The 14,138-nt window shown below is 39.9% G+C and overlaps 1 protein-coding gene across 1 annotated transcript in view; it reads left to right on the top strand.

The window, feature by feature from the left end:
• The window catches only part of VAMP7 (vesicle associated membrane protein 7), a 67,291-nt gene that overhangs the window by 13,975 nt on the left and 39,178 nt on the right, over positions 1-14,138 (top strand). The window contains exons 2-4 of the mRNA XM_067724392.1: positions 893-1,047; positions 6,555-6,612; positions 8,592-8,729. Coding sequence (XP_067580493.1) covers positions 902-1,047; positions 6,555-6,612; positions 8,592-8,729 — 342 coding nt within the window. The 5' untranslated portion in view covers positions 893-901. The remainder of the gene's footprint in view (positions 1-892; positions 1,048-6,554; positions 6,613-8,591; positions 8,730-14,138) is intronic.

The following is a 14,138-nucleotide window of genomic DNA, read 5'->3' as shown; positions in this document are numbered from 1 at the left end:
TACTAGCTCTGTAATTCTGAACAAATTATTTAAGTCATTTATACTTCATTTTCCTCATTTTAATGTAAGTATCATGATAGTGTATTAATTTCATTGATGTAAGGATTAAATTAAGTGTTTAAAATGGTGCCTGGTGCATAGTAAGTGCTTAATAAATATGGGCTATTATTATTGTTAATAGGTATATTAGTGAATATGGAATCTAACTGCTGTTGAACTATTTCCCTAGGATAAATTTTCAGGATGGGATTACTTTATTAAAGGATGAAGACATTTTTTTTTTTTTTTGCGGTACGCGGGCCTCTCACTGTTGTGGCCTCTCCCGTTGCGGAGCACAGGCTCCGGACGCGCAGGCTCAGCGGCCATGGCTCACGGGCCCAGCCGCTCCGCGGCATGTGGGATCCTCCCGGACCGGGGCACGAACCCGTGTCCCCTGCATCAGCAGTCGGACTCTCAACCACTGCGCCACCAGGGAAGCCCGATGAAGACATTTTTATGTCCCTTTGCCATCTATGGTCATTGCTTTTCAGAGGACGATAACAGTTTGTGCTGTGTAATTTGTAAATGCAACCTGTGTATCAGTGTAATGTATGTGTATGTATGCATGTATCACATATACATTACATTGTATATACACACACACATAAAAATATATTATGTGTATGCATTTGGTTTTTCTCTAAATATGAATGCATATCAGTGTGGTTTAGGTTATAAGTTTGTAGAAGACTGTGATTTTGTGAAGTCTGTTGTTAAGTCTGTTCTGTTTAATGTTACAGTGCCTTGGTCAGTACTGTCTCCAGATGGATGTTGATAACGATAGTAAGTTACTTTTGAAAGATTATGTCAAAGAAATATTCTAAGTCTTATGTGTCTTTTTTCCTTTTGATAGATCGAAGCCATGGCCATTCTTTTCGCTGTTGTTGCCAGGGGAACCACTATCCTTGCCAAACATGCTTGGTGTGGAGGCAACTTCCTGGAGGTGACAGAGCAGATTCTGGCTAAGATACCTTCTGAAAATAACAAGCTAACGTACTCACACGGCAAGTGAGTTCTGCTCTGTGTGGGTAGCGGGTGAAAGAAGTGAATTATATTATTATAATCAGAAAAGTAGAAAACTAGAAAAGCAAGCTTCTCAGTAGATAATCTGAATAAGCTGACAGAACAATAATCTTTACCAGCTTAGAAAATGTCTGGTTCTATTAATTTTAAATTTAACTAAAAATTATTTTATTCTGTCATCAAAGTGATATTAATATTTTAAAGAAAGATATGGAAATGTTAGATATAAAAGTGACTTTGCTATAGAGCTCTAGTACATGTGAAACTTGATGTAGTTAAGATAAAGAATATTTTTTTCTTTCATTCTTTCTGTAAATATTTACTGAGCACTTGACTATCGCCAGACGCTTTGCTTGGTGCTGGGGATACAAGAAATCACTCAGTATTTGCCCTCATGGAGGTTATAGTTTAATGAAGGAGACAGTCAAATCCATAGGTAATCACAGTAGAGGGTAGAAGCTAGTGGATAGGGGGATGGTATTCCAGGTAGAAGGAACAGCTGGTAGAGAAGTATGGAGGCATATTTAGCGAACTGCAGGTGTTTGTCTGTGACTGGTGCCCAACATGGTGAAAATAAAGCTAGAGAGACCGACAGAAGAGAAGTCCTGTAGGGCCTCATAGGCCATGTTAAGGGGTTGTACTTTACCGTATGGGCAATGGGAAGGCATTGAAAGTTTTCAGCTGGGGTGTGACTTGGTAAGCTTTTGCTTTAGAAAAATCACTGTCGTGGCTGGTTGGAGAATGAATTGGAGGGGGCATAGGTGGGAAATCTTAGTAATCATAAAAAGTGCCTCAACCTTCCTCCTCAGTACTTAACAATCTTTGGTTGCCTAAGTCATCCTAATTTCCTTAGACCCTATCTCAGAAGGAGGTCCTTATTGGTTTCCAGGGCCAACTCCTTGTATAATTTAGGATCTAGTCTAAGCTGCTGTAAGAGAGAGAACCCAAAATACAGTATTAATTTATGAGATAGCCCAGAGATGAGTACTTCGGGACTGGTGGGGTGGCTCTGCCATTTTTAATTAGTGCCTTCCAACTCTGGCCAAGGCAGCTTCTTCTGTTCTTGTTACTTCCCTGTGCTTGCCCAGTATTTTTAAAGGCAAAGCCCAGAAGTGGCCTGACAGTTTATTGTTGACTGCATAGTTATGTAGCTAACCTAGCTGGAGTGGAGACTAGAATTTGTCATCTCTAGCTGTGCAGCCATATGCTCAGCTAAAACTCTGTTACTCTGGAGGAAGTTATAGGACATCAGGAGACAACTTGCAATCTTCCAGTCTACTCTTCTGGGCCACCAAAATATTAGGATGTACTCTTCTTCCCAAACATGGAGCATACCTCCTCTCTGCAGGAGGTGGCCCCAAAGACTCATCTGATCGCTGTGTCCAGCTCCAGGTCCAGACAGTCCGAGTGATACGCAGTCCTCTCCATCATGCACAGGAGTGGCTCCTGTGGCCCATTAACAAAAGCTAAAAGACAAGTCATATGATCTCCCTGTTTCATCAGACCAACCCAATAGACATTGGTGGAATAAGAACAGCATCACCAAGTGGAAGTTGTAAACCTCGATTTAGAAAAGGGAAGAACAAGAAACACATAGATGTCACTGCTTCTTAGCAATATTCAAATAACTACTCCACAGCAATTTCAGAGACTCTTATTCTGACCTGGGAGTGGTTAGTGGTTCTGCTTTCTTGGAAGAAATTCTTCATCTTTTCTCCCTTTCTTCTCCAGGAGGCTCTTCCTGGTCCATTATCCTCTCTGGCCACATCCAGAATGGGTGTTAGTGTGTCATCTTTGGGAACTGTATAGGTTTTGTAGTCTGTCACTTCCTGGTGTAGTTTAGGGGCTAAGAAGTTACCTCTGGGTTAAATGACCTCAGTTTCTTGTGAGTATGGCTTTAGGGTTTCTTCAAAAATTTATTGGGCTCAACGATCGTGTTTCTAGTCAGTTCCCAGGAAAGTGCTCAGGGAAAGCACATGTCATCTTTGTAGAGGCAAGGCTGGGAAGTAGGGCATGTTTCTTCCACTCATATTTTATCAGGCAGAACTTAGTCACTAGCCATATCTATAGCTACAAGAGAAGCTAGACTATGTAATCCAATGAAAATGTGGTTATAGTGCAAGAAAGTGATGTTATCCATCTGCTGTGTCTTTCCACCAGCATCCTGACCCAGTCCTACCCGGTATCCTTTGGAGTAAGTCTCTATCACTGAGTTGTCTTTTCTTTTTAACCCTCTGCCTTAGTTTCTTTCCTATAATCATGTTCCATCATCCCAATCAGTTTGGGAATAAAATATCTTTTATTACTGTACACCAACAGAAAAAAGTACATTTTACTGTATGAAAATCATTTCTCCCTGAAATCTGACCTTCCTTTTGCTATTTCTTTCTTTCTTTAATAGCATCACCAGTCATTCAGTTGGCTAAGCCTAAAACTTCAGAATCATATTTGACTCCTTAACCAAATCCTTGCCATTCTCCTCCAGGAGGTATTTCAGTCTCCTCTATCCTCACTTGTCATAGCGTCTGTTCAGGCATTCATTGTTTCGCATTTCTAATAACCTCCTCCTAGCTGGTTTTTCTGCTTCCAGTTGATCCCTCCTTAAATCTGTATTTCACTTTCCTATGATTATACTTTCTTGCTTAAAACCCATTGCTTTTAGAATAAAGCCCAAACTCAGCCTTCACAATTTTGTCTATTCCTGACTTTTCTTTCCTTATCTCTATAGAAATCTTTGTCATTACCTGACCTATCTATGTTATTTCAAGCTTTGGTATACTTTTTTCATGATTTTGTGTCTTGGAATGTCCTTCCATTCCTAGGCCCCCGGTAAATTTTTGCTCATTTTACAGGTTCCAAATGAAATACTTTCTTAATTGTCACTTTAATCCTTCTGATTAAAGGGCAGTTCTGATCATGTCCCTTCCTTCAGCAGGTACTCAGGGTAAAGTTCCTTAACACTACTTGAAAGATTCTTCAAGATCTGCCCCTGCTCCCTTCTCTGGCCTTATCTCTCTTTACTTGAGCCCTCAGTTTTGTTCTCCAGCCATACTCAGCTACGTGCATTTCAGTGTTGGGTTCTTTCTCTCTTCCTAGCCTTGCAATAGCTATTACTTTTTAAAAATCTGAGTTTGTCTTCCTGAGCTTATACGTTTCCTCTTCTGGAAATCCCCGAATTCCAAGACTGGGCCAGGTGCCCCCTTTTTGTGTATCTCCATAGCATCCTGTGTTTATTCATATTGTAACACTTATGAAGCAGTGTTATAATTGCTATCTTTATTTTTTGTCTCTGTCCTCTGACTATAGGCTCCTTGATGGCAAGGACCATATCTCATTACCTTCTGTGGTCTTTGCACCAACATACTCCCAAGTGTGGTTTAGGAGAAACAAATTTTGTGGGGGAAATGATGACTTTCATTTTTGCACCTGTAGTGTTTAAGTTGTCTATGGTACTCCTGTTGGATATGTCTAGTAGACAGTAGCGTATGCAGGCCTGGAGCTCGGGAGATAGGTCAGATTTAGATTTGGGAATCATTATTATTGTAGTAGCTGAAAACAGATATCGACAGCAAAACAAGAGAGTGGATGCCACCCTCCAGGGAATGTGTGTGAGAAAAGCAGGGGGCTCCGGATGCTGCAAGACATCAACAGAGAGCGAAAGAGACTACCATATAAACCAGGCAAGCCTGGTGTTAAGAAACCTAGTGGAGAGAAAACACTTTCTAGAGGAAGGAAGTGATCAGCACTATCAAATGTGTCAGAGAGAGCCACTGAATATGCAGTGTGGAAATCATTGGTGGAGTTGATATCAGCAATTTCAGTGGTGGAGGAAGACATTTTGCCTGAGTTCCCATACCTCCTTGTAATTCATATCAAGCCTCTATGTGAACATTAATAATACAATTCAACAAGTATTCTTGTCTATCTACTTGCCCAGGGTAGAAATCTGGGAAGCAAAATAGACTTATCCCTCTGCCTCACCCCCAGTAGCCAGTCGTCAAGTTCTATTATTTCTTCTCAGTCCCTTCTTCACTGCCCATAGTACTTTAGTTTGTTTCTCTCACTGTTCTACTTCAATAGTCTTCTGTCTGGTCCTCCTTTCGGTCAGTTCTCCACACTTTAGCCTAAGCATCCTTTTATATGGCAAATCTGATCACACTCCCAGGCTAAAGCCCTCTGATGCTTGTTCATTGTTCTTAGGATAATGCATAGTGAGGTTTGAAAGTCTTATACAGCATGATATTTGCTTACTTACAACCTCATTTGTGCAAGCAGTTTATTTTTTCCTTACATTCTGTACTCTAGTCCAGGGGTCCTCAAGCCCCAGGCTGCGGACCGGTGGTGGTCCAAGGCCTGTTAGGAACCGGGCCACACAGCAGGAGGTGAGTGGCGTGTGACCAAGCAAAACATCATCTGTTGCTCCCCATCACTCCCATCACTCGCATTACTGCTTGAACTATTGCTCGCTCACATTCATTACCACCTGAACCATCCTCCCAGTCGCTCGCATGACCGCCTGAACCATCACCCCTTCCCCGCCTGTGGAAAAATTGTCTTCCACGAAACTGGTCCCTGGTGCCGAAAAGGTTGGGGACAACTGCTCTAGTCATATTAACTAATTTTACTTTTAAACCCAGTATTTGCTCTTTTATCTCAAAGCCCTTAAGCTTGTTGGTCTCTCACTCTGGAACACTCTTGCTTGTTCTTTTTGCCGTCTCTTACTTAGTCTTCAGGTCTCAGCTCAAACATCACTTGCTCCAGGATGTTTTCCTGTTACCCTTTGACAAACTCTGTTAGGTGTCACCTCTATGTCCTCACAGCACCATGTACTACCCTTAACTCCTTATCATCCTGCTTACTATGTTTGTTCCACAATTGCCTGCACTTTCATCTCTGTAAAGGCAGGGACTGATGGTTTTGCTTATTTGTATCCTCAGCACCTAGCCCAGTGACTAGTTCAAAGTAGATGACAAATAAATGTTACTGTTGAGTATTCAGTAGAAAAAGTGTTTGCTATGAAATCTTAGGAGAAGTCAAAGAAGACTGTATGGCCCATTTGGGGGTTATTCTTAATTACGTGTCCCTCAGATGTCATCTCTTGTTCAAACCTTAAGTATCTGGGAATTCCCTGGCGGTCCAGTGGTTAGCACTTGGCGCTTTCACTGCCAGGGCCCAGTTTCAATCCCTGGTTGGGGAACTAAGATCCTGCAAGGCACGTGGCACAGCCAAAAAAAAAAAAGTCCAATTATGCTTTTGCAGTTATTATTTTAATGGGTAATGTGCATAACATTGCACTATGTAGCTTGTTTTAATTTCTTATTTATTTCTATCAGTTTGACTTCAGAGGAACATGTATATAGGGGAGAGGGAGAATAGACAGTATCTATAAATAATATGGTCACGTTGGCAGTACTAAAATTTCTTATACATAGATAGAAGTGAAAGAGATATTACTCATAACCACAGTAAGTTTTATATCTTTTATTCTACAGTTATTTGTTTCATTACATCTGCCAAGACAGGATTGTATATCTTTGTATCACTGATGATGTAAGTAACTTGAAGACATGTTGCTATTTAAGTATGTGTAATGTTAATAGAGCTGGTTCTTAATTATCTGTATCTGTGGTGGGTAAAGGTGATGCGAATATAATGTCTGTAGCTGGAAATTTTTTTCTATACTTTGTATTTATCATATAGAGCAGCAAAACAAAATAAAAGTTGATATCTGGGTATATGCAAATCAGCTTGGTTTTGTAGAGTTTTAGCTTAACCTCTTGTAATTTCTACATTTATTTTATTGTGTAGTGAGAATTGGTGTTCATAATTATGATTCTTTGGTATCAGACCCCCTCAAAATTTATTTATCTGAAATAGTAAATAGATTATTTCACTCCTCCAATCAATAGTGAATTTCTTTTAATGTATGTGGACTTTGGGAAAAGAAAATCACAATACATTATGATCAGCTTTGTAAACCTGTAGTTCACATTGGTAGGTTGTTTTTGAGTATTTGTAGCTTCTAGATGGAAAATGCTCAATAACTTAACGGTGGTCATCAAGGTCCTTTCTCCTCTCTGCAATCCTAGTGTTAGCTTCTTCCTGGACACATTCCCCTTATGGTTGCATGGAGCCACATGCTTATTTATTTGTGTCCAAAAAAGACGGACTATGTCTTCTCAAGTCTCTTACTGTATGAATGAGGAAACTTCCCAGATGCACACCCTCCCCTCCCCGCGCTTTCAAAGTAGACTTCTTTTCATGACTTATTGGCTAGGACTAGGTTAAGTATTTATTTCTAAATTGATCACTGACAAGAGGCATGGAATTGGCATGATTGCCATAGGTCAGGGTTCTTACGTTTATTGTGTCACAGACCCCTTTGGCACTCATGGGCCCCTCCCAGAATTTTTTTAAATGTGTGATTATAAACAAAACCAATTATATTGAAATACAGTCTTCAAAATATTTTAAATATTGATATAGTAATGTATATGCTTCTTTATGAATTCATTAAATAACAAGTTCTACTCATGGGTCTAATAAATAAAAATCATTTTGATGTGGTGATGAGTATAAATAATATTTTGAGAGATGTTTATAACTGATGGTATATGAAAAAAAGACTTCTCTTGGTGACAAAGTCACAGGTACTGTTAAATACTTCTCCGGTTTGTTACCACATTCACAATTGAAATTTGAGTTAAAGATTGGTGAAAATAATGATGAGATTTTTTTTTCTATCCAAGTACATCAGCTCCTTGAATTTGGACCATTGACCCCACTTTAAGAACTCTTGGCTTAGACGAATCATCTTAGGTGAAATGGAGATGAGTGTCAACCACAGTGATCATCACAATGATTTATATTCCCTGATTTCACAGTATTTTCTAAAATTATTTTAAAAATACAGCTATATCTGAAATGACTGATGTGAAAGTGCTTGGAGTAGGTGAGAAATATCACTAAATTTGGGATGCTCAGAGTTGAGTCTTATATTTCTTGAGCTATAATTATATTTTTGTATATATGTTACACACACACACACACACATTTTGACTGGGACTAGATAAGAGTACATCCCTTGATCTTTTCAAATGTACCACCACCATTGAAAAAAATCAATTCAAACTTTATGTCAATAGTGTTATCTTTGTATGTGAAAGACTGTACTATTATGGATTTCTTAAGCATCTTCTTGTGCTGGGCTTTCTAATAGATCCTGTGAAAGATATAGATGGAGTAAAACCCAATTCCTGCTCTCAAGAAGCTAACCTAGGTACTGTTATCTTAGTTGGCAGTAATCAAACATATTTGGATTAGACTCTCAGCTCTTTCATTTACTAGTTGTTTCACCTTTGGCAAGTTAGTTACCTTTTCAGAGCTTTTGTTTCTTTATCAGTAAAATGAGGTCAGTTCCTCCTCATAGAATCGTTGTTAGTAAATGTTAGCTGTTCTTCTGGTTGTTGTTAATCATCCATATCGTCTTTGTTTACTGTAATGTAAACTCTGTGTTGATCTCCTTTCAGGATTTTGAGCGTTCCAGAGCCTTTAATTTTCTGAATGAGATAAAAAAGAGGTTCCAGACTACATATGGTTCAAGAGCACAAACAGCGCTCCCATATGCCATGAATAGTGAGTTCTCAAGTGTCTTGGCTGCACAGCTGGTAAGATCTTTCTCAGGATGTAGTATTTGATTCATATCTTCTTTATTACCTTAAAGCACCATGAATATAGGGGACTCTGACCTGCAGTGTATTTTTCTGATTGTGTTATTATATGCCAAGATAGTAAAACTTCCCTGATTAAAAAAATATATACAGGGGCCATTTTAGGATGGAAAGTGAATAATTGGTGATATTCTCTATAAATGGTGCTCAGAGTATCTCAGGGTTGGGAAAGAGATTAAAGATCATCTACTTCAACTACCCATTTAATGTGTAAATCCACTCAACATGCCAAATGGCCTCTTAACCTATACATTAACCTCTACCCTCCCACGAGGCAAATTTAATTTTTGAACAGCTCAGTCATTTGAAAGTCTGTTCATCTGTATGAATACTTAATTATCCGCTCAGTAAAGTTGTACATATGTATACACCCGTGAAATACCACCCTTTTCAAGATACAAAACATCTCCATGACCCTAAAGGATTCCTCATATCCCTTTGCAGTCAGTTCCCTCCCCATCACTCTGCCTGAGGCCACCACTGCTCTATTTTCTTTCACCATAAATTAGTTTTATCTTTTCTAGAATTTCCTATCAATGGAATCATACATTATATACTCTTTTGTGTCTTCCTTGTTTTGTCAGTGTAAGCTTTTTGATATTCATCCATGTTGTATAAATCAGTAGTTTCCTTTTTTGCTGAGTAGTATTGTATGCATACACCACAATTTGTTTCTCCATTCACCTGTTGCTGGATATTTGAGTTACTTCCAGTTTTCAGCTATCACAAACAAAGCTGTTATGAACATCCATGTACAAATCTTTGTGCAGACGTGTTTTTATTTCTCCTTGGTAAATACCTAGGAATGGAATTGCTGGGTCATGTGGTGAATGATGTTTAATTTTATAACGAATTGTCAAACGTTTTTCCAAAGTGGTTGTACCATTTATATTCCCACTAGCACTTGCAGTGTTTCTGCATACTTGCCAACACTTGTTATGGTCTGTCTTTTTAATGTAATTCGTCCTTGTGGGTGTGTAATGATATCTCATTGTGGTCTTAATTTGCATTTCCCTGATGACTAAGGATGTGGAGACCTTAAAAAAATGCTTAGTTACCTTTTATCCATGAAACTATTTGAGTGCAAAGACATAAGTTTTATCTGTGATGGTGTTGTGAATGAGAAAAAGAGACTTACTGTAATTGAATACGTTCCTTTTCACTTCTCCTTTTTAATACCCTTTTTGAGGATTACACTTCTAAATATGCATCCTGTAGGGATGAAGTTCCTTTAAATAGTTATAAATCTTTATTATTCAATCAGTTGGTTTGTTTCATACTTCCACTAGGAAACATTCATATATGTGAAGCTATGTAAAACATCACCAGCAAAATATATACCAGTGCCCATTTGAAAGTAAATAGGGTCAGGTTGGTGGCCAAGATGGTGGAATAGGAAGACCCTGAGCTCACCTCCTTCCATGGGCACTCCAAAATTACAACTATTACAACTATTTACAGAGCAACTATTGATGAGAAAGAACAGAAGACTAGTAGAAAAGATCTTATACAACTGAAGATATAAAGAAGGAACCACAGTAAGACAGAGGGGCAGAGACACAGTATAATCAAGATCCATACCTCTGGGTGGGTGACCCACAAATGGATAATTACAATTGCAGAGGTTCTCCCCAAGGAGCGAGGTGTCCAAGCCCCACATGAGGCTCCCCAGCCCTGGGGTCCTCCATTGGGAAGACGAGCCCCCAGAACATTTGGCTTCAAAGGCCAGCGGGACTTAATTTCAGGAGTGCCAGAGGGCTGTGGGAAATAGACTCCACTCTTAAAGAGCATGTATAAAATCTCACATGCTCTGGAAACCAGAGCAGAAGCAGTAATTTGAAAGGAGCCTGGATCAGACCCACCTGCTGATCTTGGAGAGTCTCCTGGAGAGGCAGGAGGCACCTGGAGCTCACTCTGGGGACATAGACACTGGTGGCAGCCTTTTTTGGGAGCTTGTTCTACCATCCTTTACTAATGGAGCTCGCAAGCACCATTTTAGAATCTTCCCTCTAGCGTATTAATGCCAGGACCTGGCCCTGCCCATCAGCCTATCTGCATCAGTACTGGGACACCTCAAGCCAAGCAACTAGCCAGGCAGGGACACACCTTCACCCACCAGCAGGCTGGTTGCCTTAAGAACCCTTGAGCCTACAGCTACTCCAGGACCTGGCTCTGCCCAACAAAGGGCCCAGGACCTGACCCTGAATAGCAGTGTGCCTGCACTAGCCCTAGGACCCGCTGGGCACTGGCCCTGCCTACCAGCAGACCAACACCAACTTCGGGACACCCCACGCTCCACAGCCAGCCATCTCAGAAACTAGCTCTGCCCATCAGCAGGCCAACACCAGCTCTGGGATCCCCAGGGCCCTGCAACCAGAGACCCCAGGATCCCCTGGACCTCTACAGCCAGCTGCCTTGTGACCTGGCCCTGCCCACCAGCGGCTGACAGCCTCCACACAAGGCAGGATCTGGCAACCAGCCAGACTGGGGACCAGCCATGCCTACCAGATTATCCACAGTAGTCAGCCAGCCACAACAGAAGGACCCACACAGCCCATGTAGGAGGTATCCTTATAGCATACGGCTCTGGTGACCAGAGGGAAGTGCACTGCTGGGACTCGTAGGACGTCTCCTAGAAAAGGCCAACTTCTTCAAGGTCGGAAAATGTAACCAACTTACAAAATACATAGAAACAAAAAAAGGAAATTAGGAAAAATGAAGGCACAGAGGAACGTGTTCCAAACGAAGAAACAAGATAAAATCCCAGAAGAAGAGCTAAGTGGAGTGGAGATAAGCAATCTACCGAATAAAGAGTTCAAGGTAGTGATTGTAAAGATGATCAAAGAACCCAGGAGATGATTGGATTAACAGAGTGAGAAGTTAGAATTTTTTAACAAAGAGAAAGTGTAAACAATGACCGAACAAAGATGAATACAATAACTGAAGTAAATACACTAGAAGGAATCAACAGTGGATTAGATGATACAGAGGAATGGATCAGTGAGCAGGAAGACAGAGTAGTTGAAATCACTGAGGTGGAACAGAAAAAAGAATAAAAAGAAATGAGGACTGTTTAAGAAACCTCTAAAACAACATCAAATGTACTAACATTTGCATAATAGGGGTCCCAGAAGGAGAAGAGAGAGAAAAAGGGGCAGAGAACATATTTGAAAACATAATAGCTGAAAACTTCCTTAACCTGGGGAAAGAAACAGGTATCTAGGTCCAGGAAGCACAGAGAGTCCCAAACAGGATCAATCCAAAGAGGACCACACCAAGACATTGTAATTAAAATGGCAAAAATTAAAGAAAGAATATTAAAAGCAGCTAGGGAAAAGCAAAGTGTCACATACAAGGGAATTCCCATAAGGCTGTCAACTGACTTTGCTGCAGAAACCCTGCAGGCCAGAATGAAGTGGCACGATATATTTAAAGTGATAAAAGGGAAAAACCTACAACCAAGAATGCTCAGCAAGGCTTTCATTCAGTTTTGGTGGAGAAATCAAAAGTTTTACAGCAAAGCAAAAGCTAAGAGTTCAGCACCGTCAAACCAGCTTTACAGGAAATGTTAAAGAGGCTTCTCCAAGCAAAAAAGAAAAGGCCACAAGAAGAAATATGAAAATTATGAAAGGAAAAATCTCATTGGTAAAGGCAAATATACAGTAAAGGTAGTAAACCAACCACATATAAAGCTAGGAGGAAGATTACAAGAAAAAGGAGTAAAATCACCTATAACCACAATAAAGGATACACAAAACAAAAAAGATGTAAAATATGTCAATGTGGTGGGAGGGGGCATAAAAATGCAGGGTTGTTAAAATGCATTTGAACTTAAGAGATGAGCAACTTACAATAATCACGTATGTATATATAGATTGCTACATATAAACGTTATGGTAACCACAAACCAAAAATCTATACTAGATACACACACAAAAAAGGGAAAGGAATCCGAACATAACACTAAGATACTCATCAAATCACAAGGGAAGAGAGCAAAAGAAGAACAAAAAAGAAGTATAAAAACAACTGAAAAGCAGTTAACAAAATGACAATAAGTACATACCTGTCAATAATTAAATGTAAATGGATTAAATGCTCCAATCAAAAGACATAGAGTGGCTGAATGGATACAAAAACAAGACCCATATATATACTGCCTACAGGAGACTCAGTTCATATCTGAAGACGAAAACAGAAAGTGAAGGGATAAAAAAGGTATACCATGCAAATGGAAATGAAAGGGAAGCTGGGATAGCAATATTTATATCAGAGAAAATAGACTTTAAAACAAAGTCTGTAACAAGAGACAGAGAAGGACTACTTAATGATAAAGGAATCAATCCAAGAAGATACAACAATTGTAAATATATATGCACCCAACATAGGAGCACCTAAATACACAAAGCAAATATTAATAGACATAAAGTGAGAAATTGACAGCAACACAATAATAGTAGGAGACTTTAAAAAAAGTTAATTTATTTTTTTACTTTTGGCTGCATTGGGTCTTCGTTGGGTTGCGCGGGCTTCTCGTTGCAGTGGCTTCTCTTGTTGTGGAGTACGGGCTCTAGGCTTGAGGGCTTTAGTAGTTGTGGCTCTCGGGCTCTAGAGCACAGGCTCAGTTGTAGCACACGGGCTTAGTTGCTCCCCAGCATGTGGGATCTTCCCGGACCAGGGCTCGAACCCATGTCCCCTGCATTGGCAGGCGGATTCTTAACCACTGTGCCACCTGGGAAGCCCAGTAGGAGACTTTAGTACCACACTTACCTCAATGGACAGATCATCCAGATAGAAAATCAATGAGGAAACACTGGCCTTAAACAACACATTAGACCTAAATGGGCTTAATTGACATATATACAACATTCCATCCAAAATCAGCAGAATACACATTCTTTTCAAGTGCACATGGCACAGTCTCCAAGATAGATCACATGCTAGGCCACAAAACAAGCCTCAGCAAATTTAAGAAAATTGAAATCATATCAAGCATTTTTTCTGACCACAATGCTATGAGGCTAGAAATCAACTATAAGAAAAAAAACTGCAAAAGACACAAACACATGGAGGCTAAACAGTATGCTACTAAACAACCAATGGATCACTGAAGAAATCAAAGAGGAAATTAAAAAAGTACCTGGAGACAAATGAAAATGAAAACACAATGATTCAATATCTGTAGGATCCAGCAAAAGCAGTTCTAAGAGGGACATTTATAGCAATGCAAGCTTACCTCAGGAAACAAGAAAAATCTCAACCTAACATTACACCTAAAGGAGCCAGAAGAAGAACAAGCAAAACCCAAAGTTAGTAGAAGGAAAGAAATCATAAAGATCAGAGCAG

Source organism: Pseudorca crassidens, chromosome X, assembly GCF_039906515.1.
Source record: "Pseudorca crassidens isolate mPseCra1 chromosome X, mPseCra1.hap1, whole genome shotgun sequence".
Classification (NCBI taxonomy): domain Eukaryota; kingdom Metazoa; phylum Chordata; class Mammalia; order Artiodactyla; family Delphinidae; genus Pseudorca; species Pseudorca crassidens.
Note: the sequence above shows the minus strand (reverse complement) of the source record. Positions and strands in the feature narration are given on the sequence as shown.